Source organism: Ixodes scapularis, unplaced genomic scaffold (genome assembly GCF_016920785.2).
Source record: "Ixodes scapularis isolate PalLabHiFi unplaced genomic scaffold, ASM1692078v2 ptg000299l_1__unscaffolded, whole genome shotgun sequence".
Lineage (NCBI taxonomy): Eukaryota > Metazoa > Arthropoda > Arachnida > Ixodida > Ixodidae > Ixodes > Ixodes scapularis.
This window is the reverse complement of record NW_024609953.1, coordinates 254,630-281,752: the sequence shown is the minus strand read 5'-3', so window position 1 is coordinate 281,752 and position 27,123 is coordinate 254,630. Positions and strand designations below refer to the sequence as shown.

Here is a 27,123-nt window from a genome sequence, read left to right as displayed (position 1 = left end):
CCTGTATAGACGTTGAGCTGCAACATAGACGTTGAGACATGCAACGTTTCATCCATGACAGAAATTCCAGCTCTTGTGTTACTACCACATCTCAGAGCCCCCTACTCGTCGCGCAGTCGTGGCCGAGTGGTTAAGGCGATGTACTAGATATCCACTGGGGTCTCCCCGCACAGGTCCGAATCCTGTCGACTGCGCAAACTTTTTTTCTTTTTTTAAGATGACAGATGGGATGGCAATCGATGTGAGCGTGGACGCCGGACAAACAAGGCTAGGCCCTAAGGAGCTTCGCCCCTAAAACCGAGTAAGACCGCTCAAAAGAGACCTAGGGTTTGACGTTGAGGTGCCATTGCATAGTACCGTTTCTTGAAAACAAGAATATGAGAAATATATATCATAGGTTGGAGGCATGCAGATGTCGATTAACTTTTTACCCGTAAAATAAGGTGTCTTCTATAAGTAAAAATTCGCCACACAGCATGCTACAGTGGGTCTTTGAGCAACTTCTTGCAGAAAGTGGGGGGTTTCCCTCTTTCTCGAATGAAAAGGAGGAATTGAGGGAGAGTTTTCTCTTTTCTGCTTGTTAACCGACCTTTAACACACTGCAGCTTGAAGCATATCAAACAAAGCTTCATGCAGTAGAACCCAGGCAACTGTAACAAGGTGTGTAGTTAGGTTAATTGGTTGGTCACACTGAAATGGTATTAGAATGGCGAAAAAAAAAAAAAAAGGAGGACCAGAGGAAGGAGAACACAGACAGTGTTGACTTACAGCTGAAAAAATTTACTTCTGTCCGGTACAGCAAGTAAACATAAAAAGAACAGGATAGGCAAAAAAAGAAGCAATCAACCCGATAACACACCCCTCCCCCACCATGCCGACACACACCTACACATACTGGCAGATACTGGCAAACTCGCTTCTGTGCTGTGATAAAATCTTAATGTCATCAAAGAGCAGAGAACGTGTACATCTATCACAATGGACCGTGAGGCAGCCAAACCCGAAAATCCTGGGTTCGGTCCCCACTCCCAACAAATTCAATCTGGATGAGCATCGTACCACCGTGCGTGGTCGTGTCCCACCACTGCATGGTGCATGTTAAAGACCCCAAGCTAGCGGTCATACCACAATGGCTAAATTCCTTGTCTACAGAGGAGACACCAGACTAACTTCCTGCCGTCTAAACGTACATAGGACGCAGTCACTGTGCGACAGAGCCGTTCGTGGGTTGAGGTTTCCAAGGCCTCCGAAACCACCCCCTTGCAACGAACTGAGGGGGCACTCGCCTTGAGCCAGGGCATCCTGGCGGCGATGGCGGCGGCGTCCTCTCCGTCTGCTGCGAGCAGGTCCACGGGGCTCTCTGGTGCTGGCTCGTCGCTGAGCACTCCCGGGCTCTCCTCCCCACTCACATCCGCCCGCTCGCTCGTGTCGCTCCGGTCAGAGACCGCGCTCACCTTGCGCCGGGACTTGATGCTCTCCGTCCTCCTCAACCCTGTGGACACCCGAGCATGTCCCTGAACGTGGCTGAATGAGCTTAAAGTATCCACGCTCTGTTCCCAAGAATGTATCGTAGAGTTAATAGAATGATCTGGATGGAAAAGTCCTGCAAATTTTGGCCACTTCAGAACAGCGGGACATAGACGTGGGCGTTGGTGGCCCCCATGGGACCGTGTTGCTGGCTACGCTCTGGTATACACAAAGAAGAAGGAAAACGTCACTTGCAAGGTCTGTACCTACGATAGTGTTTTTCTAGATTTATTCTGCAATAATCCGCCGGCGTCGCGCATTGTATGAGAATAAATGAGGTTGACGAGCACTCTAACAAGTTCCACTTGTCACGGCAAAGCAGACACGCCAAACCTGTCGTCTGCTTTCTTTTCCCAGTTTTCTGCCACTCTCTTTCTTGTTCTTCCTCCCGGGACAACCGATGCCAGGCGCTTATGATTTGCCACACTCTGCTCGTCTCTTTACCGGCCCCGTTTTGTTGCCTCATGCAGAGCAGGAGGTGCAGATGGTGACAGTTATGATTCAAAAATGCAACTTCCTGGGCTTTTGGTATGCTGTCGAGAAGCTCAGACAACATCGCTTCGATCTGTCGCCGAATGCTTCGATATTGCTAGAGAAGGGAAAAGCGCTTTTGTCACAGGGTGAGGCGTCGATCCTGTAGGTGTAACTTGCTGAAGGGAAGCCGTAATTCTGCAGTGCCAAAAAATTGCTAAAAATTGTTTTTCAGGAATTATAGCGATTTTGAAATCTACAACTATTTTTCTTCTGATCTGCCAAGTTTCTTAATTTCTGGACAAATATTTATCAATCAATTTATAATATCTAAGCCGGCTGATATTGCACTGAAGTTGACGCTAAAACAGTGTTTTTGTAAAACACAAACTGTGGACTTTTGCTAACGTTCACTAAGGATATCTCAGCATCTAGGGCAAATATAAATATAACTTCTTCCGTAATACGTAGCTAACTGTGTGAACCATACTATGATGAAAGCTTATTATTCGATATAGGCGTAAAAAAAATTTTAAATGACCTATTGTTTTATTAGTACAGTCACACGTTGAACATTGAATTTCAGCGAGTTGTAAAGTCACTAATAATGGTTTAATCTATAGAGTACTTCCAACATTGTGTTCTTAATACTTTGAGTATCTATAGTCTGTTGCAACTCAAGAAGACAGGACGACGGAAGGGCAGGCCGGGGACGAGGAAGCGGACGCGACGCTGCAGAAAGGAGGTTTCCCCCTCTCCTTTCTAGCGTTTCGTCTGCTTCTTCCTCCCCGGCCTTCCTTTCCCTCGCCCTACCTTCTTGAGCGGTAACTTATTACAACCATATGTTAGGACATGATTTTCTTAAATAGCTTTTCCCCTACTGTGTTTGCAAACAAAAAATTACTGGTTAAATTATCCTGAAGACTGACATGATTTTAGAAAATTATCAGACATTTGAAAACGGCACAAACAACTGAACAGGCTTGTGCAGTTTCATTGGGCTTGGTAACAAAGTAAGCAAGAAAGCTCCGAGACCAGTGTTCATACTTAGGCGGCTCTAGCCGACCCTACAAGGAAGGCCACGGGCGAAGTGTCATGGGCTTGGGGCACTAACCTCCTTCCTCCTCATCTTCGGCGAACGTCGAGGAACGTGCCCGGGACTTGCGGTCGCCGGGCTTCTTCAGCTTGAGGCTGCAGCGCTTGAAGCTCGAGTTGTGGCCCGCACAGGAGCCCCCCGCCCTGCGCAGCAGGTGGGGACGCCCCTGGGCAATGCGCCGGCCTGCAGCCGTGGCTTCCGTCAGGGAACATTCTTTGATTCGTTTCGTTCATTTCGAGAGTACTCTTTTTTATGGCGATAGATGTTATGGGCTCTTCCCTCCCACCACCCCCCTCAAAACGATGTTCAGTGCTCGTCTTGGTGTCACGGGACGATGTGGTGACGTCATGGTGTAACGTCATGGTGTAGCGCAACATAAAATTTAAAAGAACGTGAGGGCGCAAGTAAGCTGGTGTATACTGAACATTTTGAAGCAACTTGACACTGAGGAAACACTAAAGTTGACACCAAAAAAAGAGGAAGAGAATGTCTCAAAGAGATGAAGAAGGTCTGTTTGAGATTTCCTCCTTCTCGTCTCTTGGTGTCACCTTTCGTATTTCCTGCCTCGGGTTGCTTCAAAATGTTAAGCTCCATAGAATTTCTATAAGCGCTCTATAAACCCTTTTCATTAAAAGCAATGGAAGGAGGCACTGTTGTCGATTGACATTCCCACGAACTTTCGGTCATACGAGGACAAACAATCCCCACCATAATGCCACATCTTGCGATGTTTGTGAAATATTTTATGACCAGGTGAATATCTAAAGGACCGGTTAGCGAGAGATTTCTTGGAGATTTTTTTAATACTCCCGTAAAACAATCTATCCACTCTTATGTGTCTTATAGCGCAGCAGAGGGACATCGCTAGAACCCCAACTTTGCAATTTCTGTAGAACTTTATCGTCCCAGAAATTTTGACACCATCAGGCTTGGAAAGCCTGCCGAAATGGAGCGGTCGAAGCCTCTGGGGGTCAAGAGACGGCTTGCGTTTATGAACAGTAAAGGTCCATAGAACTTATATGAAAACTGTAAAAATTAATATTATAACTTCTACAAAATTCTATAGAAACAATCTATAGACATAAACACTCTATAGAAATTCTATATAAATCAAGTCTAGGGAAATTCTGTGTGAATCATCACTTGAGGTCATGATGTCACATGACTAGCCACGCGACATCTAGCTACCGTAAAGTTCTGAGAGAACGCCCGCCCCCGAGAAATCACCCATCCCGTTTTTTTGGCTAAATATCTGTAACGTGAAAATTCCAATACGTCGCCCACCCCCCCCGGTTCCCGTCGGACGTTACGCAATGCCCAAGGTCAATCGCAATAACCGAACGAATTGCTGTACCGGCATGTTTGACAATCGAGTTCATAGCAGGTTCCTACGTTATTCTTCAAGATCTGCATGCACGATATCGGCTTTCGTAACACGCGAGTTGTTCTTGCGTGTATGTTGCACCGTGAACTGCTGCGTCCGCAATCTGCGATATCCGTTCCCGTTACAAAGTTTGTAGCGGATTCCCGCGTTTTTGTCCGTGATCTGCGCACGCAATCTCGATTCTACGCGAGCTGGTCCCATGTGTATATTGCATCATAAAATATGATTCAGCTGCATTTGCGGTGTTCTTTCCCGTGAGATGAGAGTTCTCAGCAGGTTTCCGCGAGTCCTTCGCAGCATGAAACGCAACCCGCGGTATCAGTTCCCACGTCACGTAGTTTGTGGCCGGTGCCAGGGTGTTTATCAATAATTTTTCATAAAGTTTTGCTATGGCATCCCCAAAGATGGCCCAGCCCATGTTTTTCACCATTTATTTCTTCATTTTGGATGGGCGTTCTTTCGGAACTTTACGGTAGATAGTTTCATAGTCATAGAAAAGTGTGTCACTTTCCGGGCAAACGTAGGCGATGGTTTCACCACGTAAGGTGCAACATACATGAGTGTACAATAGGGTCCGATAAGCTATCACAGTTGTCGCTGTGACTGCACTGTGGATTCATGCAGGACTGCTCATTTTTTTCAATTTGCAGTTGAAGAATGAACTTGACCATAGCACAGTAATACTGTATAAAAGATTCCAAATTACTTATTTTTAATATTTGATAAAGGAACGTGATTAATGCTTTCATTCCTATGTTATAAACTGCCTTTTCTTAATAGTCGAGTTTAATGGTTGTATACTTGTGCACAAATGTGTGCATTTCTGTGTACACATGCAGAATGTGTTTCCTTTTCCTTCAAATGATTACTACACACCTTGACCACACTCCTGCAAAAATGCTCTTTGAGCATGCCTTCGGCATGAATGAATAAATAAAGGCATTCAGTTATTTCCAAAGGTCCACGAATAGCTCGAAGCCTTTTTAATGGTGTGAGAAAACAAAGAACCACCACGAGACACACGAGGCCTTAGAAAATTCGTACTTCCCACCACTGTTATTTCTTACCTGAAGACGAATAAATTAAACGAGCGGAAAGACAAAAACAGAGCTCCAGGATGTCTACCATAGAAATTATGTTTCTAAATACCGTGACAATTTTACAAACTCCCTAACCCAAAGGTTCTCAAACTTTTTGGCCTCACGAAACCCCAGGAAGCCTCAAAAACTGCCGCGGAACCCCCCCTCCTCTCCATATTTGTCAACCGAGAAGAAACAGATGCACAATTGTAGGCAAGTTTGCTTGTGTTGCTTCCCATATATCCCCACCATATCAATCGAGATGTCAGCACAAAGTGAGATGAAGGCACTTTGCATGGTCCTGCCATCTGCCGTGCAGCCTGCGGCATGGGGGTGTGGTTGCAATTTGGGTGTTCACGGAACACATGAGACCAGCTCGTGGAACCCCTGTGTTCCCCGGAACCCAGTTTGAGAACCCCTGCAACCTATTTGAAAAAAGAATCATGACTCTAAAGCCAAAGACATCCGATGCACAGGAACAAAACATCCGGACATCCTGAGGAAGTCCGCAGAAGTATGAGTGCTGCCAAGGATCCCTAGTACAGAGCAAACAATTTTATTATAGACGAAATGAACTAAAATACACATAAAAAATCATCTGAGAGACTGTCTTACATGTTTCAAGCAAGGTCTCTCAATTGTAAAAAGCTCACCACCCCAAAAAAAAATATTTTTTCATCGCAAAGATAAACTAAGCATCATCAAATACTCGGCTGTCTGGACCAGATGCCAAAGTTTCAGAATTTTAGCACTTATCACAAACTTATTCATAATTACGAGTGATTTCCTGAAAATTTCCATCAGAAAATGAAGCCCACTCCCGAAAGTTGACGTCATTCATCCCCACATATTCGTGGGCTTTGTCAGCCACGGTTTTGCCATCTAAAATTTCCGAAAATCGCTTTTAAATTTTTTCAATAAGACAACGGTTCATCTGGAAACCTTGGCACCTGGTTTTGACCGCTAGCGCTACAACTGGGTGGAAACCGAGTGCTCGACGACACATATTTTATTTTTGCGGTGAAAAATATAATGTATGCTTTTGTTACGGGGACATCCTGTGTGTCGGTTTAACAAGAAGGGAGCCTCACCTCGTTTTTCGTCTGGAAGGACAAGTTCCTCTGGCACGTTGACCGTGTTGTTGCTGCTGTTCTCCGACTCTCCTTCTGCGTCTGCTTCGTGCAGCACAAAGCTGATCCTTCTCTCTCCTACCACCACTGCAACGAGACAGAAAACACGACCCAATGTCAGGAGGGGTCTACCAACACTGGCAGCCATGCTGGAAAAATGACATACCGCAAACAGAGCACCCAAATATTAGGCTACAGTTTAGAGTAATGACTTTTTGGCCATTTTGGTACACAGAATGACCAAAATGGTCATTTTATGCACCAAAACATACACGATGCATGGAACGATTTCAGTGTAAAGAGAGTAGAAAAGAAAACTGGAAAAGACGGGGTATCGGATTCTGCAAATTGCAAGAAGAAGAGAAGTGACAGCAACTAAGTTTGGCAAGTGGTCACCCGCCTCGCTTTGGCACGGCTGGGATACTCTATCCTGCAGCCCAGATTGCCACCAGTGCCAACGTCACGTGGACTGCCAGTCGTTAGCGATGACCAAGTAAACAATGGGGGGGACGACGTGAATATAGGACTTGACTTTGGGACGATGTTCAGTTCGGGTTTCTGACATTTCACTTAATTTCATTCTTCTTGCAATCATAGTCGTTTTTGTTGATGCGCGTGAATATCAGTGTTCCATTACCATCTACGTTTGTCTCTCCTCCACTTATTTCGTGTGTCGTTTCGGGCGAACGTGACAATTGGCGAGTTTGCCAGGATCCCTTCTTCATTCATGATGTGCCACTCTTGCCAGCACGTTTTCGTTTGAATACAATTATTTACTCTTCAAGAGCAGCTGCGGTATGCAACGTGACAGTGTATTTTCCGTAACCGCCACACACGGCTGCAGATGAGCAAATAATGTTTTTTCTTTTGCAATAACGCAGAATAACAGTCTCTTGGGGCAAGATGAAGCGTTTTTTTGCATAGATTTATATAATGTACGCTAGAGGTTCAGCTGCCACTAGTGTGCTGTCGCAAATTGAAGCAGAGAGCAGCAAGTCGGAAATTAACTTCCAGTAATGCACTTCCATGGAAAAAAGCTAGTGCATTTTCTCCCTGCAATTGATCATAAGAGCAAATATCATGAATAATTCATACGTACTAGGTAACTTGAAACTTTTCTCAGTCAAGCAGATGAAAGAATTGGCCAGTTACAGTGTTTTTTTATTTCAAATTCATGGCATTAAAACGTTGCTAAAATGGCCTCAGACATGTATTTATGTGCACTGTCGGACACTGTTAGCACGAACAGAGCATCGGCGCTTTCTAGCATGGCGGATATACGAGCCAAACGAATGAAGGACATCTGAGAAATTAAGAGAGATGGCAAGAACTATGCAGTAACACTGGATCAGTAACTCCTTATGCAAGCAGATGATCAAAATAAATTGAAGGCTACGTAATATAGTCTGATTTGCCATAAACAAGTGCTTCTTTAATCTATCTGCTCATGAATATGTGCAAAGATGCTTGTTCTGCGTTTAAATTACATCACCTGCACGCTCAAAATTTTTTTAAATATTGAGAAGCCAGAGGACAGGTTCCCGATAAAAGTTGCCCGGCATAGGAAATAAGAAGACACACCTTTCATGTAGCTCACATACTTCATTCTTTATGTTCACTTTATGTTAGTGACAGGACGTGCATACAAGAAATATATAAGCGCCATCGGAATGCTGTCAAACCTTGAACACACTCTACATTCCTTTCTAATGTTATTAATGCGAAAGCATTAACTGTCCCATGGAGCGAACCGACGTCATCAGCTTTGAAACCAAGCCAAATGTTGGCTGAACGATACCTAAAATCCCCTTTCCCAAGTGAAGCCGAATTCTGATGGATTATGCTCCCATTGGCTGGCGTGCGTCATCAAGGAACGAGGCTCCCATTGGCTCTCGTGCGGCACAGTTCCATAAAAAGCCACCAGAGCAGACGAACTAAGGGAGCGGAAGAACGACATTCATGCTTTTGCATTCACAATTCATAAGTGCTTATAGTCCGTTGCAACCTAAGAACGAAGGGCGAGGGTAAGACGGGCCGGGGAGGAGGAAGCAGACAGGACGCTAATGAGAGAATGAGGTTTCCCTCTCTCTTCTCCAGCGTCCTGTCTGCTTCCCCCTCCCCGGCCCATCTTACCCTCGCCCTTCGCTCTTAGGTTGCAGCGGACTATAGGTGTCCTCGGATTTTTTTTTGCTCAGAATCGTCGCTCGTTTTTACATACCTGCAATGGAACCGAGGTTTGGGCCAGAAATAGAGCAAAGTTTAACCTCGTTCACTTTTACAATGCTAATAAAAGTACAAACTATTTGGTACAACCAAAATACCAAAAGTGATCCTTGTTATTTTTCAGGTAAGAGACAAAATGCACGCTCGTTTTTCCATGAAAATGCACAGGAACACTGCAAAAGTAGGCTGTTTGCTGCCTGCTTCAATTTGCGTCCCGGAAATAGCATAGACACTAGCTCCAGTTAAACCTCTAGTGTACATTGTAATAACCTTATGGATTATTGTCGCTTGTGCCTAGATAAACAATATAAAAAATAAAAACTGCAAATTCTTTCAACATTAAGACTTTGCACTACACTTTTAAGGAAGGTATAATTTTACTCTTGCAAACAGTAAAATGCCTGTCAAGTAGTTTTCAAATCAAGATAATCCATAACCCTTAACTGTCGCTCCCGGCGACCAGTGCGGCAGTGGTGTATGCATCATCAGTTTCACACGATGTAACTGAAAGATGTGGTAACGTTAGATCTGAACGCTCTCTATTGCACAGCGTCTATGGAAAGTTCTGCAACTAAAGTCTTCTAGTGCTGTCGAGTTTTTAACACCCTCCATCGTACAGCATCCATGGGAAGTTCCACAACTGAAGCCTTCTAGTAACGTTAAATGTCAAAAGCTCTCTGTTGAACAGCATCTACAAAAAATTCCACAACTGAAGTCATTGGCTTTCGAACGCTATCCATTGTACAGTGTCCACGGGAAGTTTCGCAACTGAAGTTATTTGGTAACGATGTATTTGGTACCCTCCTCGTGTATGGAGTCTAGGCTAAGCTCTGAAACTAAAGCGATCTATAGCAACGTCGGCAAGAGAGAGGGTGCAACCCAACAGACCTGGGTGGGTCTGCTCGGCGAGCGAGACCAGGCTGTGGGCCGAGGTCTGGCTCACGCCCAGAGTGCTGAGGGCCATGCTCCAGCGACGGTTGGCATTCACACTACGAGGCTCCATCGGCGGGCGCTCCCGCGTGGACGTGCGCAGGCCGGCCTTGTGGGGCAGCAGCTGGTATGTCTCTCGCAGGAACGCCGTCACCTCCAGCAGCAGCTGGCACGCTGCCATCTTCAGGGCAAATGGGCACCCGCTGCCCGCCGGGTCGATGCTCGCTGCAAGCGGAGGGTCATGTTCAAGGCACCTCATTTTTCGTACATACCAAGTTACCCCCAAAAGTAGCCTTTGAGCTGGTTAAATCGTAATCGAAAGACACAACAAAAACTCCCCCAACAGATGTTATCAAAAATGGGGGAAAACCGACTAAACCCCGAAAAATATAATTCTCGAGCCGGTTTAACCAATATCGGGGGAAACGGAGAACCCTTCTCAAAGTAACCTCCAAGCGGTTTTGTCAGAATCTGATAAAACCAACAAACCACAAAAGTAAACCCCTATGCAGTCTTGTCAAAATCGTGAAAAAATGAAAAACCACGAAATTTTATCAAAATGAGAAAAAAACGGAAAACCCTGATTGGAAGCTGTCCGTGCACAAGAAAAACACGAGTTTCATGGGAAGAAATCTTTATCTACTGTTTTATCTGTTGTTGACAAGAAACATCATCCCCCAACTACCTCATGAAATATCTACGAAGTATTTTTTTAAGTATTCAAATCACCCATGTTCCCTTGAAGGTTGGGGAACCTAAAGCCCCATCTTATACGTAAGCACCGATTAATGCTGATCTTTTTGTCCGACACCAAAGTTTGCTGCTGAAAAACACCATATCTAGCTGTAGGAGGAAATAAACTCTACACCCCCACCCCCCCCCCATTTAAAGAAAGCCAAACTCCAAAAACAGGAAACCCTTGAGAGCCATATTTATCTTGGATCAGGAGAACCGCGGCACTGCATCCAACGATGTTGAGATGACACAAGATGGGCACAGAACGAGCTTCTCGAAAGATTACCCGAGTAGCCCTAATTCTCCAATAAAAGATTCACCTCATATTTAAAGGGTGCGCACAACAAACCCTAGCACTCTAAAAGCCGAAAAAATAAGTGCCTGTACATAGAAAGGAAAGGTGGATATTACCTTATTAGTTGCCACCGGCGTAACCGTGAGGTCACGTGACCTTCGAGACGTCGCATGACCCTCAGGACCCCCTGAGGGGTCACGTGACCCCCCTCAGGACCCCCCTGAGAGGGTCCTGACGAACCCCTGAGGGGGTCAAGTGACCCCTCAGGACCCTTTTCAGGAAGGTTACGTGACCCCCCTGAGGGCGGTCACGAGGATGTTTCGGCACAGTGCCGAAACGTCATCACGCCGAAACGTCACCGCAATTATACCGACGGCGACGGCGCCACTATTTACGCCACGAACGGGCGCCTAAGAGCTGCGCTCTAAAGTAACTCTTTGTACATGGGTGAGTACAGACTTGCCGGTATATATGGAGGTATTCTAAAGAAATATATTAATTCACGGTGCCGGATCTATTTCTAAGGTGCAGAGTCAATCTTCTCACAAAACTCTGTATTTATTTGAGTAATAGAAACACCGCTCATGAACAAAGCCTGCACGTCCATTTTTTGGTGTGGATTGCCAATCATCACAACTGCATTCTTACTTCATGTGGACACACTTCACCAAGGCCAAAAGTAAGCACTTGCTTGTTGGTAGGCCACAATTCCTCCGCAAGTATGGTGGGCTAGTAGGTGAGGTGTGGTGATTGCCTGCTTCTCCCAACGACCGATGGCGGTCCCACAATTCAAGCTTTACATGTCACTATACCGTGTTACCATCTGCAAGCTGGCAGCAACGCCACAATGGCACAAACCAGGTAATTCTTCACAAACTGGGTTCTACATCGAAAGGAGCTAGACAAGAAGTACAAAAGTTTGAGGACACCTAAGCACTTCTTATGAGTCGTGAATGCGAAATCATGAATGTCATTCTTCCACCCCTTAGTTTGTTTGCAGCGTAGTGGCGTGGTCGGCCACGTTTCGGCACTGCCGAGGTAGCGGCCAACGGTCGAGCGCACACTCTCGTGCTGTGGCTGCGCCGCACTGAGCTCGGCCATGCAACCTCTGCAGAGTTTACCCGGGCAAGCTCTGGGGCCAGGCCCACACCGCCGCACCTCGCCAAGCCGGTGCGTACGCTGTGCCGCCACGAAGGGGGCTTCTCTGGTGGCGGTTTTTGAAACTAAACTGCACAAGAGCCAATGGGAGCCTCGTTCTTTGATGACACGCGCCAGCCAATGGAAGCCTATCCATCAGATATCGGCTTCCCTTCTCTCCTTTTGGAGAGGTGAATATAGCTGCCATTTAGCGTGGCTTTTTGCGCAGCTTCAAAGCTTGGAGGCTTCATATCGCGGCTTCATTTCGCTTTATTGGGACAGGAGAATTTAGCTACCGTTTGGTGTCCCTTCAAAGCTGATGACATTAGCTCGCTCCATGGGACAGTTAATGCTTTTGCACTAAAAACATAGAAGGGGTCAGTTCCCATTTTGCAGCTGAACTCAACAGAATGAGATAAAATGCTCGACCAGCCGATTTTTTTAGCACCTTCCCCTCCTTTTCTAGCTCTGGAGTACAAGGTGGCACAGCTTCCTGCACACAGATGGTGCCACGCCCTCTAGGCTCTAATCGCATTACCCCCACTATGGCCGCAGCTCCCCCTTCTAGCCCACAGTACCAGGAGAAAAACCTGGTCAAGGCAAGAGGAGGGGGTGAAAAGAGGCCGGAGACGTAGCGTACCCTCGTCCAGAAAGTCTTCCTCCTCGTCCTCCATCCTGCACTGGCGACGCTTTTGTTCATCTGCAGCCAGGGCTGCCAGCTCCAGAGGGTCCAGCACCTCACTTTGGAGCATCTCCTCGAGCCTGGCCCCAATGGCCTGGACAACCGGAAGACAAGACATCAACCAACCACCCCGAGTTCTTTTCTTCCGAGATGTGAGGTACGTCAATGCGACTAAAGACAAGTTCAAATTACCTGAATACTTTGCATGAAGCCAAATGATGCAGAATGTGCCACGTGTTTGTGTCAACCTGTTTGAATTTGTTTCACCTGCTTTGCCTGTTTGGCTTTTAAGGTTTGTGCCCCTATCGGTCACATAGTCACGTGACCACACAACGGGACTTCAGGCCAAGTACGTCGAAGTACACAACACAGTGTCCCGTGATGGCAGTGTCACATGACACCTTGACATCACTGTGTCATGTGACATCAGCGTCGCATGACAGCTTGACATCACCGAGTCACACAACATCCCACGGCCTAATTTTGAAGAGAAAACCCAGGTTATCATGTTAACACAACAACTTCTCCCAATTCTCTTTGGAAAACAGCCTATAAAGGCATTCTGCTTTAACAGCTTTTGCAATTATTCCCCTGCATGAAGGCTACACTTTGCACGAGACAATGCTGTTGAACATGGGTACGACATTCCCATTTCTGCTCACGACTCGAAAACACAAGTACTCTACCGAACGTGTCTTTCTAGAGAGCCCCCCCTTCCCCACACGAGCACTAGCTTCGGCTGCTTTCCAAACTTCGTGGCATCGTAAAGATGTGCCTTAATTCCCCTTTTCTTTGCGTTCGGAGCAAGGGATCATTCAAATTGGTGTGCTTGTTTGTGATTATGGCCAGGGTACACAAAAAAAACTGGCAGAGGCAACTATGGAACATGTCATCTAAGTCTTCTGTTTGCTCTTGCCATACGTAAGATGAGGACGGTAGTCAGTATGATCTCCATTTGAAAAAGGACAAGAAATCGCCTCCTTAGGTCACAGATGGTCAGTGCTGTCTGTGCGACATAGGCCTAAAGCAGGGTGTAAGAGAGGCAGGTGGGGGAAACAACCACTGAAACAAGCCGCAGCAGTGTGACCAGATTGTGTTCTCCTGGTGGCTTCTGCTCGGCAAGTAGCTCCAGTTTACAATAGATGGTGCCGCGGAATACGGAAGGCAATGGACTCGTGTTTGTTTGGAACTCCGCAACAAAATGCACCGTGTCAGCGATATTCTTTAATTTAAATTACCATTCACTAAGTCCCGGCGAAATAAAATTACCGCACGTTTATCTATTGCCATTTTTCTTAACTTTAATGCACTTTTCAAGTCTCTTAAGTGTCTGGCAGCGTGAGGTTGTCTGCAAAACGTCCGACATGCTCTTTGCTATTCGTTTTGTTTGTTTTGCTCCCACAAGCACTAGGAGAAGATGAATTTGGTGGTAGCACACTAAATTGGCATTTCTCGTCGTGTTTTGGTGCCTGGATTCTCAAGATATGGGCCGCTACTGTTGTGTTCCAAACCGTCAAACGGGTTAAGGTGTGAAAAACAGAGCGGCGATATTTAACGCAGGCAACGTTCAGTTCGCGTGACTCTGTCGTGCTGGGTATAGTGTGACTGGAGTGTGGTGCAACGGTATACCGCAGGCTTCAAATCACGTCGAACTAGAACTAACCTCGCTTGCACGTAAACAGCGGAAACTTATACGCCAGACCGCCCAACACATCTGCTGTCGGAGTGGAATCAATGCAGCCGAGGCCATTCACAACACGCCTTAACTGACTTCTCGGCTTGCCCTCATTTTGTTGCGCTGCGTGCCCCCTCAATTATTTTACCTCGTAAGCTAAAACTACGGGCAAAACAGAACCTATATATTAAATACATTATTAGTTTACTCAATTAAACTTGCGTGGCTCACGCGCAGTTTACGAAATAAATTACCAGTGGGTCGCGTTGCCTGTAAACTTAAGGGGGATATTTTGTCGTTTCTTCTTTGCATGGCACCATCTATGCAGAGTGCTACGACGAACCTTCCCGAAGCGGGGCAAACCGTTGGGTCACCCAATCGGCCCTCGTTACCCCACCTGCTCGTCTTACACCCTGGCCCAAAGCAACAGATGCAGTATGTTCTGGGTACGGTGCCTGCAGCACATCTTCGACTGGCGTGTTCAATGTCCCATCCAGCTCGTACATCAAGAGGGGTCCCGAAGAGGCAACATATGATGTCAAAAAAGCCAGCCTGTCGTGTTGCCAGATGTCGCGACCCTGGTGGTTAGTACGATCCAAAAAAAAAGTGTGGGCGAATAGGACTGCCACGGCATCCCAACTCCAGGCTGCCGAAGCTTGCATCAACTGCCAAGCTGGAGAGCGATTCGAGGGACCACTTTCTAGGATGCGGTATGCACGCCAGCCGAAGATGGCACTCCGGGCACCGCCGGGGCGCTTTGAGGAGGGGCTCACCTCCGCCCACTGGAAGAAGAGCTTTCCCGCGGCCCTCTGCAGGATGTGGGTGCGGTGCATGCCCGACGGGGTGCCCCGGTTGGCCAGGGGCCCCGAGGGGCGGAACACCGGCAGGTTCAGCTTCATCCAGGTGGGCCACTGGCCGCGGTTGCACCGGTGCACGAAGTGGGCACACTCCAGGTACAGCGCTGCCCGGGACACCACGGGAGCCTTCTGCAAGACGACGGAGGCAGGCCGGACAGTGCACGTGTTGTCAGAGAGCACTTCGGTTTCTTCAAACCTGCACGTTTTTAGTCACATTGTTAGCGCATAATTTCTTAATTTTTTATGTGGCCTCGATGACGTCACAGTGTCACGTGCCATGTCACAGTGTCTTGTGACACTGGGATGTGATCGGAAAGACACCATAAATCAGCAGCATTGCGGAGCTATCACCTAACTGTCGAAGCAACCTTTTGTTTGTGTGCATTGTATGTGCCTTGTGTATATGTGCATGCCTGCCCTGTATAAATCTGTGTGTTGTGTATAAATGTGTGTGCACGTGCTTGAGTGTGTGTGTATGTGTGCCTATCCATTTTCCCCATGTCCAACTTACAGCACCGCCTGGTCGATGTCAGGGGCGGTGCAACAAGTGCGTGGGCGCAACGCCTTTCCCTGCTCACCCAGATACCGAGCAGCGCTATGCAATACGAAGTGCAATAAATTACAATTACCAATTGCATTTACCGTATTTACTCGAATATAAGTCGACCGCAAGTATAGGTTGATGACTTTATATTAAACTCGCAAAGAATAAAAAAAAAAAGAAAATTTGAATATAGGTGGCTTTGGCCCAAAGTCTCAACACTCTCTCCCCCAGTGGGTCCGATGCTGGGGCAACGGCAACAAGGTTTGACCAGAAAAAAATGGGCAACTTTCTCGCCGGGAGGAAGAGGCGGGGGGGGGGGGGCGATTTGTTCTCTCGTTTTTTCACCCAATCCTTTGAAGGTCATCCTAGCGATATCCCACACTGCCCGGTGATAGTTAAAGGAAGAAAATTGGCTTAGAAGGGGGAGAAGAATCATTGAGCCCGGTTACCGTATTTACTCGCAGAATGAACACACTTTTTTTCTGAAAAATCGATGCAAAGTTAGGGGGGCCGTTCATTACGCAAAGTAAAATTTTTAAGTCCCTATTTACTAGCTTAAAGGGGCCCTGCAAGCACTTTTTTACTGGTTTTTTATTTGCACCAAACCTGAGCGCACTGATCGTAGTTACTTAATGTAACTTTTCTTTTCTCGAATTTCGCTTTATTTTAAAAGTTATAGGCAAATTAAGATTACAAAAACAAGCAAAAAATAACCTCCCTCATGACGTCCTTGGTTGTTTGAGAGCAGCCGTGAAGTAGGAAAGAGATAGTGAGCTCAGCGAGCGCACACGGCTGCCGCACTCCCTGTCGACGGCGCGAGAGGGCGCCACTAAAGCGTGTTCTGGATAGGCTGCATACAGCGGGCAGCCAGAGTGGCTCTCATTGCATTTGCTGCGGGATAAAACACTAATTCGGCATGACACTTCATTGGCCACAAACGACAGCAAACACGGGGTAAAAATCAGTTCAGAATATGAGGCCCTTCGCACTGTTGTACCGCGAAATGGCCAAAACGCAGGACAAAGCTACTCGCTGAAGGCCTTCGGAGCGCTCGGAGCCAGTCGGATCCTCCAGTCCGTAAACGACCGCAGCGCCGTCGCGTACATCCGGGACCTTTCCGAGTCCGGTGCCTGATCCCACTACTCTTTTCTAGTATGCGCCGCCTTTTCCACCGCGTGGTGGCGGGTATGTCGACGGGTCTTTTCTTGTTTCCGTACTTTATAAACTGCATTTGTTTCTTTTCTGATCTAAACTACTTTTATAAATAATTTAAACGGTTCGCGCCACTTATATTTTGTATTTCGACTGAAAAAAAAGCTTTTAGCGGCTCTGACCAGTAGTAAGCCCAGGACCAAAGACGTCACATTTTGCGCGCTTTCGGTACCGCGGGTCGCCCTCGTATGTGGAGGAGGTTTCCGCGTCGTCCGGTTAAAATATAATGCACTGATATTTAGTTACTCTCTCGGTGCCCGCTGGCTTGCCCGAACCCTAAGAGACTTGGAAACAGCAAAAAAGGTAGACGCTTAAATATGATTGCAGGGCCCCTTTAATGAAGGAACCTTTTATCCTGAAAAATCGAACTTCTTATCTCTTTGCGCGCAGCGCCCGACCCGTAACCAAAACCAAACGGCTGTGCAAAAAAAAAAAACTCCTCTTTGTTTTCTCATTCTCTTAATTCTTTAATGTTTTTTTTTTTTTTTTGCCGCTTTTCGCAAGCTGTTTTGTTTGCTTAGGCGTTGCTTAGACCAGGGCTCTCCACTTATCTTTCTTATCTCCTTGCGCGCGACCCAAGACCCTCCTAACCAAACTGCGCTGTGCAAAAAAAAGGAGGAAAAAAAAGCTCCTCTTTTTCTTGTTTTTTTCTCAGTCGGGTATTTTTTTGGTTTTTCTTTTCTTTTTGCCGCCTTTCGCAAGTTGTTTCGTTTGCTTAGAGGGCTTCTCCGCTCCTCTTTCTTACCTCCTTGCGCGCGGCGCGCGACCCCGGTAACCAAACTGCGCTGTGGAAAAAAAAAAAAGAACAAAAAGCTCAACTTTGTTTTTGTTTCCTCTTAGTTCGGTGGGCCTTTTTTTTTTCCTTTTTGCCCCCTTTAGCAAGCTGTTTTTTCGTTCGCTTAGAGCGCTTCTCCGCTTCTCTTTCTTACCTCCTTGCGCGCGGCGGCACGCGAACCCTAAAATGCAGACTGCGCTGTGCAAAAGAAAAAAAAAAAAAAAAGAAAGCTTCTCTCCATGTTTTTTTTTTTCTTGTTTCCGTTGGATCTATGCAAACTTTTTAACGCCTTTTGCAAGGCATTTTGTGCGCCCACTCGCCCATGCATTCGCGACCTCGCTGCACCAGGATAAAAAAGTGCGTTCATTTCGCGCGCGTGGGGGGAGGGGGTCAAAATTTTGACGTCAGAGTTGGGGGTAAGTTTATTACGCGAGTGAAAAAAAAAAGTCGAAATTTTGAGAGCCGACTTGGAGAGTGCGTTCATTACGCGAGTGCGTTCATTGTGCGAGTAAATACGGTATATTATACCAGGGTATTTCGAATTATTGTTTATATCGAACAGTCCAAACTTCCCTTTGAAAATCACATGTAATAGTATAGGCGCGTTGTTTTTCTGTATCGAACTTCCACTGCGGGACACTTGATATAGTGAACTAAAACGGCCGCCGGTCGCTTCTCCCGCGGTCGGATTGCGCTGGCTGCACGCACATAGCTCGCGTTGCGGGGCTGGCAGACCATCAAGCCAGCATAGTGCACGGAGATAGGCAGCGAAAGAGCAGTTCTAAGAAAAAAAAGAGCAACCATAAAGAAAAAAAAAGGTGGAGGATGGCAAAAACAAGAAAAAAAGTATGCGCCCGTGCGCGCGTGTGCAGAGTATGCAGGGAATGCCAGCTGTTGGAACGGTAGCGTGAGTCTTTCGCCGAACACCACTGTCCCGCAGCACTGTCAGCACTGTCGCTGCACGACTCCTAACCCCAAAATAAAAATAAGCAAACAAAAAAAAGTCTATGTCAAGTCGAGCGCATCCACAACGGTTGAGCAATCACACTTTGAACGCCTTATCTTTGTTTACCTTTTCCCTTCCCCGTGTTTGCTTTGCCCGTTTTTTTTTTCTTTTTTTGCTGCCTGAATTTAGTAAGGTTTCTTTTTTGTTGCTTGCTTAACTTTATTCTATTGATGAAGAGTTTTTCTTTTATGCGACTCGCTTTTTCCGTTCTTTCATTTTTTTTTTTTATTATTTCCTTGTTCTGTTGTTGGCGCTGTGTGGAAGTCAAACACCGTCACCTGAACGCAGGGGTAATTGGGATCTTTACCAACTAAAGTCTACTGTATTTAGCGGCTCTTAGAGGCTCCATTTGGTGAGGTCCCGTTTGTCACAGCCTTTGGTTTTAGCAGAGACGCGTGAAAATTTCAATGGGAGCCTAAGTTAACATATTTTTGTCTATCAAATTATCGATATATTGAACTATGTTACAATCCCCTTTGAATTCAATATATCTGGGTTCGACTTATGTTTGTCTTTTTAGACTTGGGCTAGGTGGCGCAAGCTACCACCTGTTACAAAGGGTATAGCCATTAACATCCATCCAACCACCATCCAGGTTGACTTTTCTTTTTTAAATAACAGAGGAAAGTTTTGGCGGAAGAATAAAACAAACCTTTATTTACAGCGCTCTCAGTGAAATCACAGCGCGATGCCAAAAACTTAATTATCGTCAGAACTTTCGAACACGTCATCGTCGCCAGAAGCTTCGTCAGCTTCCTTGACATCCTCACAAATTCGCAACAATACCTCACTGGCACCGTTGCAAAATGGCAACAAGAAACGAAAGAAGGTGGAGACGGGCAAAGCGACAAGAGACCAAATATAATGAAGCAAGCACCGCTGTGAGCTGCCACTAGCCGCTGTGGCGGCTAGCTGCGAAAGGGATGAGGGAGAGCGTCCGTTTGCTTCTTGTTGCTTACGGCGGTTTGCGACGTTGCCGTTGCTGGCAATGCCGTGAGCGACCGTGAGCAACAAGAAGCAAACCGACGCTCTCCCTCATCCCTTCCCCTGTACTATGGCCAATAAACGCTTTCTGAACTGAACTACGGCAGCGCCGGCTAGGTTACTCGATAGCTCTGTGTTCGGTAGAGTCGCAAAATTTGGTCCCGAATGTAGGTCGAAATTCTCTGGCCACGATTGTAGGTCGACCGTTAGTTTTTTGCATTTCCGAAAAAAAAAAAGGTTGACTTATATTCAAATAAATATGGTAGAGCTTTCCAAAAATAGCTTTCCGGCCGACGCCATTTTGTTAAAATCATGCTAAAATGAAGCGATTCTCGCGACCCCTATCAGCCACAAGTTTCTGCCACCCTCCTCTCCTGGGCCGTGAAAACCTGCTCATCACGGCTCGCCACCTGCATTTTGCATCTTGAGCTTGCTGGCTTCGAAAGTTTTTACTATATCTGCCATTTTCAGACTGCTTCCTCTTCACGCTATCTTCCAAAGTGACAACCAGGGCTTGTAGCCTGAATGCCTTCCGTTCAAAGATTTCTGCTCGGCCTTCGCGGGAGACAAACGCGGAGAAGAAAGTCAAACGACCCAGGACATGGGCCTTTCAACATTCTTCGAGAATTACCTCGTCTAAGATAATCACGGGAGCCTTCTCGGTTTTTGCCAAAAACAGCTAATCGGGTTGTGGAGGGGAACGAAACAGACGTGTTCATTCCTTTGCTTTGGTGCTGTGAAAAAACTAAGCTCTCTCCAAAATGCCCCAAAACAAGTAAAAATTCTGTCCCACCATCGTAAAATGACTGTCGTTGACAATGTGGATTGGATGTGTTGTGTTATTTGAAATCTTTCTCAAATCAACCTTGTTGAAATTATGGAGCACCGTGGGGTACGTACAATATGTTGTTTGAAGGCTGAGACTTGTTTATTGAATTTCATGTTGTGAGCGGGGAACACCCAAGTCTTTCAGCTATCCAGTGGGGTCAAATATTTTCAACAACTAAGAACTTTGTCGACTGACGCGGCGATGTGATTTGGCGATGTGAAACATCCGCGTAAATTGAAACAAATATTCCAGTTGTATTTGTTCTGAAGCGTACGCACTCACCAAAAAAACTTTCAGCCTTTCCATTCTGGTGAAGAAGGAAGACCAGCGAAGCTGTACATGGTGGGAATGATGTAATGGCAGGCCGCAAGTTGGCAAGCAGTGGAAAGGCTCGAAAGGTTGCCGCCATCTATGAGCAACGGCTGCAACCAGACAACTAACAAGCCAGTTGTTTGGTTGCCGCCGTCACTTATAGATGGCGGTAGCTGTCCAGAGTTCTTTGTCATCATTTGTTTGCTGACGGACATAATCCTGGGAAAACCAGCCCTTCACAGCTCCGCCGTAAAAATAGCCTACATTTGTTTGGCGGTGTTCCCCAAGATGGTACAATATTTTTTCAAGGGCCTCAAGAAAGAACATTCGCCATACAACATAAAAGAGCAGCTACTTAACCGCTAGCTAGCAGTGTCCGAGATTGCCTCTATGCCGGCTGCTCACTAACGAGAAAACCTGGCAACGTCGAGCAACAATGAGGTGCACTTTTGAAGTCAGGGATGTGCACTCCAAGTCACATCACTCAAGACTGCAGCTGTAAAGGTGTATGGGTCCTCTGTGACGCCGCATATCACCAGGTCATGTGACATCACGTGTCATGTGACACTGTGACGCTATGAAGTGACATTGTGAATTCATTTGACATAGCGACATGCTTGACACCACAATGCCATGTGACACTGTGACGCTACGACGTGACATTGTGAAGTCACTTGACGTGACATGCTTGACACCACGATGCCATGGGAAGTGTGACGCTACGACGTGACATTGTGAAGTCACTTGACATTGTGACATGCTTGACACCACAATGCCATGTGACACTGTGACGCTACGACGTGACATTGTGAAGTCACTTGACATTGTGACATGCTTGACACCACAATGCTATATGACACGGTGATGCTACGACGTGACATTGTGAAGTCACTTGACATTGTGACATGCTTGACACCACAATGCTATGTGACACGGTGACGCTACGACGTGACATTGTGAAGTCACTTGACATTGTGACATGCTTGACACCATGATGCCATGGGACAGTGACGCTACGACGTGACATTGCGAGGTCTCTTGACATTGTGACATGCTTGACACCACGATGCCATGGGACAGTGTGACGCTACGACGTGACATTGTGAAGTCACTTGACATTGTGACATGCTTGACACCACAATGCTACGTGACACGGTGATGCTACGACGTGACATTGTGAAGTCACTTGATATTGCGACATGCTTGACACCACGATGCCATGGGGCAGTGTGATGCTACGACGTGACATTGTGAATTCACTTGACATTGAGACGCATGCTTGACACCACAATGCCATGTGACACTGTGACGCTACGACGTGACATTGTGAGGTCACTTGACATTGTGACATGCTTGACACCACAATGCTGTGTGACACGGTGACGCTACAACGAGACATTGTGAAGTCACTTGACATTGTGGCATGCTTGACACCACAATGCTATGTGACAGTGACGCTACGACGTGACATTGCGAGGTCACTTGACATTGTGACATGCTTGACACCATGATGCCATGGGACAGTGTGACGCTACGACGTGACATTGTGACATGCTTGACACTACGATGTCATGCGACACTGTGACACCATCAGGGTCGTTTGACGCCACGCGACGTGACGTCAAACGACACTGACGGCTTAATCGGGACACAAATCTCTTGCAATGTGGCCTTCAGTCTCCTGTTTACTCTGCCCACAAAAGGAATATGCTATGCATTTAGAATGCCTTTGAAGAATGCCAAAGAGGCACCCCTTTTTATTTTTATTTATCTCAAACATACTGCCAGCTGTGAACGCAAAACAGGTGGATAGGCATGCCAAAAGCAAAAGCACCCTCAAGTATTAATAGGGCACCAAAGTGGATTTTGAGATGATCTATTGATGGTGATAACTCAATCTACGGGCTGAAGCATCCTAAAAAATTTGTAATTACACTCATGGGCGACCAATTTCACTATAAAAATCCAATCCAAGATTGCGACAAGCCCCTCTTCCTGCATTTTGGAGCAGACACCAGAGGGTGCCGTCAGACGGCGTTTTCAAACAATAATTACTGCATTATGTCTCCTAAAGAGTTGATGCTTTTGTCAAGATATAATGCACTTTACACCTAAAAAAAGCAATAATAGTAAGGTTCGAAATCTCCGTGCAATTAACTATTTTCATTGGTCAAATTTTATGGAGGTGGTGGGGACCCGGGGATGGTTCCCCCAAGACAAAATAGGGCCTGTGTATTTCTATTGCTGTGGGTTTCCTAGGACATCTTGCCATCTAAAACTACTAGTCATTTTTATTGACTATAAAACCCAACAAACAATATGCCATCAAAAACAAGCTTCTGCACTTACTTGAGTGCCCCTTTAGAAGTAGTATCAAGAAAAGCAGACACAGTTGCACTATATACAGCGGTCACCACAAGACAGTTCCATTTGTCAATATGTTTCGCAAAGAAAGAATTCCTAAACGAGTTTGTGTTAAAGTAGTAGGGCGTGAAAGATTTGTTATGTTCTGTTCTAGTTACATTATCACAGTTTGCCTATGTAACATAGTTCTGAATATCAATAAAAGTACTGCTTTAATGGTCCTTTTGTTTTACTTTGAAACCCAGTCAAGTAAAAATATTTTGAGTGTGTGTGTCTTTTAATTGTTTGTGTTGTTACCTGCTGTCTCGTTTTTTTTTAATCATGTTTAATGTACATCAGCTTGTTTGAGCCCTAACATTTATTTCATATTTTACTGCTTGGTTTATTATGCTACAAAGCAAGAGTTCTCAAACCTTCCCCTCTCGGAAAACCTCTATTCATCTTGATTGAAAGCCAAGGAACCCCTCTCAGTCTCAGCACTGACACAATATTGCAGTGCAGAAGCCTACAGACCATGCAAGCGCAGGGAGTGTTTCGAACACAGTTAACCGTTAAGACTGTAAAATAGTGCTTAAACAGGAAACCCACTTCATTACGGGGCAAGCAATGTTGAGAAGATTTGGGAGTTTGGGGAAACCTGAGGGTACTACTACCCATGCTATAAAATTAAAGGATTACAAAAAAAAATTAGGTTTGCTAACTTAAAATGTTTTTGGCTGCTTCAAAGTTTAAAACCCACGTCCCCCTTGAGCCTCATCTCGCTTGCATTCTGAACTGCAAATAAAAAAGAATTTGTTGCATCACCTGCATCCGGGCAATAATAAAAGTTTGTCTATGCTTAGCAGTGCCGCCAGAAATGACAGAGAGTGGTGCCACTGGGTGGGGGGTCGCGGGGGGGAGGCGCACTTACCAGGTCGAGGGCTGCGGCCAGCAGCGGGGCATCTGGCACGGTGCCCGGCTGGCAGACCTCCTGGAGGAAGGCGAAGCGCAGCATGCCGTCCTGCACCAGCTGCATGTTCACCAGCTTGCTCTCCTTCAGCATCAGCATCTCCCCCTCCCGCTGGGCCGGGTCCAGGTCGAACGAGTTGCGGCGGCTCAGGTCTGCAAGGCAGGTCCAAACCATCTGCAAGGGGTGTCTCAACTGTCTAGAAGAAGGTTCAAACTGTCTGCAAGGTCGGTCCAGACTGTCTGCAAGGGTAGTTCAAACTGTGTGCAAGAGGGCCCAAACTGTCTGCAAGGTGGAACTAAACTGTCTACAAGTAAGGCAACTTCACCTGCCAGGGAGGTTCAAACAGTCTTCAAAGAGTGCCCAAACTGTCTCTAAGGGGGATCTAAACTGCCTTCAAGAGGGTCCAAACCACTTGCTAGAAAAGTTCAAACTGTCTGCAAGAGTGCCCAAACTGTTTCCAAGGGTAATCAAACTGTCTACAAGTGGGCCCAAACAGTCTGCAAGAAGATCAAACTGTCTACAAGTGGGCCCAAACAGTCTGCAAAGGTCTAACTGTCTACAACAGATGCCCAAACTGCCCGCCAGGAGGACCAAATTATCGGCAAGAGTGCCCAAACTGTATGCAATAGTGCCCAAACTGTCTGTTTGGAAAGATACCTTTAAACCGTCTGTTTAGAGGTATGTGTCTCAACACTTGGCAGCTTTCTGCCTGGACACACTTGTTCCGACGTGATGTTTCCTTCGAAAGTATACTCAGGAATAGTAATATCGGAATGAAGAGAACTCACTTCATCTAATATTAACAAGAAAAACAGCTATAAAGACAAGAATTACATATTTGAATCAGGTTTCTGAGTCTAAAGCAACGTATTAGGCTAAAATAGAAGATTGTTCATTCAAAGTGAGAGAATTCATGCTTTTGGCTAATTGAGGAATTCTAAATATTTGGTGGATTGGTTATTAATCGATGGATCTGCATGTTCCTTAGTTTGTACGTAAGTCAGTTATCAATCATTTTCCTGCATTAGGGTGAATGAGTAAAGCCAGATTGTCGGTGCTACAGAGAAGCAGCGACTAACAAGAGTGCTGGGCCGTTCTCGAGGGGTCCAGAGAGCTCGGATGGTTGCTACACAAGGCCAGACAAGACTATGTGTTTTTACAGTTTGGTGTGTGTGTGTGTGTGCACTGAATGCACACACATCAAGAGCACCAGCATTGCGGCGTTCATTTTTGGCACCCGCGGCACCGCCATCGGACAGTGGCATCTTCCCATCAACATGCACACATGCGGCCATACAATGTACACCCTTGCAGGTGTACACCATGTGTACATACGAGTGTGTGCATTCACAATGTTGGTGAAACGGTTCCCCTCAAGGGTGCTTTTCCTAAACAACTTCTCACAGACCACCGCAGAAACGGCAGTCAATTTTTTAAATCTTTTTTTTTCTTTTGCTTTCAAGTTGTGCACAGCGGGATTGGGCAACTTAAAACTTTGCCCGTCAATTGTCCGAACCCGTTGCTACGTTTCCCTTCCTTTGCAACTTTGGCATATAGTTTTGTTTAGTGTTGCTTGTCATTTTTATTTTTCTGTATTTTTCTATACACGTTTGGACGTGAAAAAGGCAATGGGGGTGATTTATTTTTCTTAGCGAGCTGCCTAGGCCTGCAGATTGATCCAACTAATAATAGCAACAACAAAAAAAAAATTATACTTATTCCAGTGACTATTGGGCACCATAGTCGACATGTATGGCAGTGGTAAGCGAGCTGCCACACATGCTGCCACGCAATTTGTGAGCTATTTATATGGCCCAAGAGACAGCGGGCAGGGCTGGGCCGGGCTCCTAAATATCAGTCTTGGGTAAGTTACTTTTAAAAAGTAATTCGTTACAGTTACAGTTACTTTCAGAAAAAAGTAGCGAAGTTACCGTTACAGTTACCGCAACAAAAAAGTAACTCGTTACAGTTACAGTTACTTTTAAAAAGTAATGACGTTACTTTTCAGTTACTTTTTTGTAACACAAAAAAATTTAAGAAAAACTGAAAAACGCTTTTCACCAAGTTTATTTGCATAAAATTGTAAAGTGTACTTTTTTCTTCATATTGTAACTTAGCAGCAGTTGCTTCTCGAAATTAGTGTCTAAAAGTTTCCCTCGTTTGATAACGAACACGTCCCTGCCCTTGTTGAACAGGCGCTCGTCTAACGCGCTGGATGGGATTGCTGTGTTGTTTCGCCGGAACAGGTTTTTGATTGCCGGGTAGGCGTTGAGGCAACAGAGTGTCATTTTCTGCGGTCAAGTTGTTAGTAACCACCTCCACCACAGCAAAATACTCCCTGTACGCCGGCCATGGTAGTTCTTCTTTGTTCTTATCAACATTCATATCCTTGGTAGCACTAGCACATTGCTGGCTCGTTGACGGTTGCGCTGGGTTCATGAGTCCCTGGACATATTTCAGTTCGTACCCGGCAAGCCAGAAACAAACCCCGCGCAAACGGCAGTAAATTTTGCCTCGACTGTTGACACTACCATGGAGTAGTGGCGCAAATCAAAATACGAAACAAGCGCAGTGCGTTGTGGTGGCGCTAATCAAAATACGAAACATTCGCAGTGCCCTCCACGTGTATTGTTGTTTCACGTTTGATTCACCCGATTAAAAAGCGTTTGCACAGAAAAAAGAAAAACCACAAAAAAGATAGTTCTTCAAGGTACTAAGATGCAAGTGTTCAGTCACAAAGTACATGGACATACTAAAGATAACTAGATTTTTTTTTTCACCAAGTCTACACGTGGCTATATTCGGGTCGTAACTGGCGAGAAAGAACATGGAAAAAAGAAAAAGAAAAAATTGACACTCGAAATGTCGGAACAGACAATTTGGAAAGCGCGAAGAATGGCTAAATTGTACCCCTTGTTCAGTAATAT

General features: G+C 46.0%; 1 protein-coding gene across 1 annotated transcript in view; it reads right to left on the bottom strand.

Annotated features, from left to right (window-relative positions):
* Positions 1-27,123, bottom strand: part of LOC120849056 (protein unc-80 homolog) — a 220,567-nt gene that overhangs the window by 97,790 nt on the left and 95,654 nt on the right. Inside the window, 7 exon segments of the mRNA XM_040504832.1 lie at positions 1,287-1,492; positions 3,113-3,277; positions 6,649-6,774; positions 9,799-10,065; positions 12,648-12,783; positions 15,138-15,350; positions 24,158-24,348. Coding sequence (XP_040360766.1) covers positions 1,287-1,492; positions 3,113-3,277; positions 6,649-6,774; positions 9,799-10,065; positions 12,648-12,783; positions 15,138-15,350; positions 24,158-24,348 — 1,304 coding nt within the window.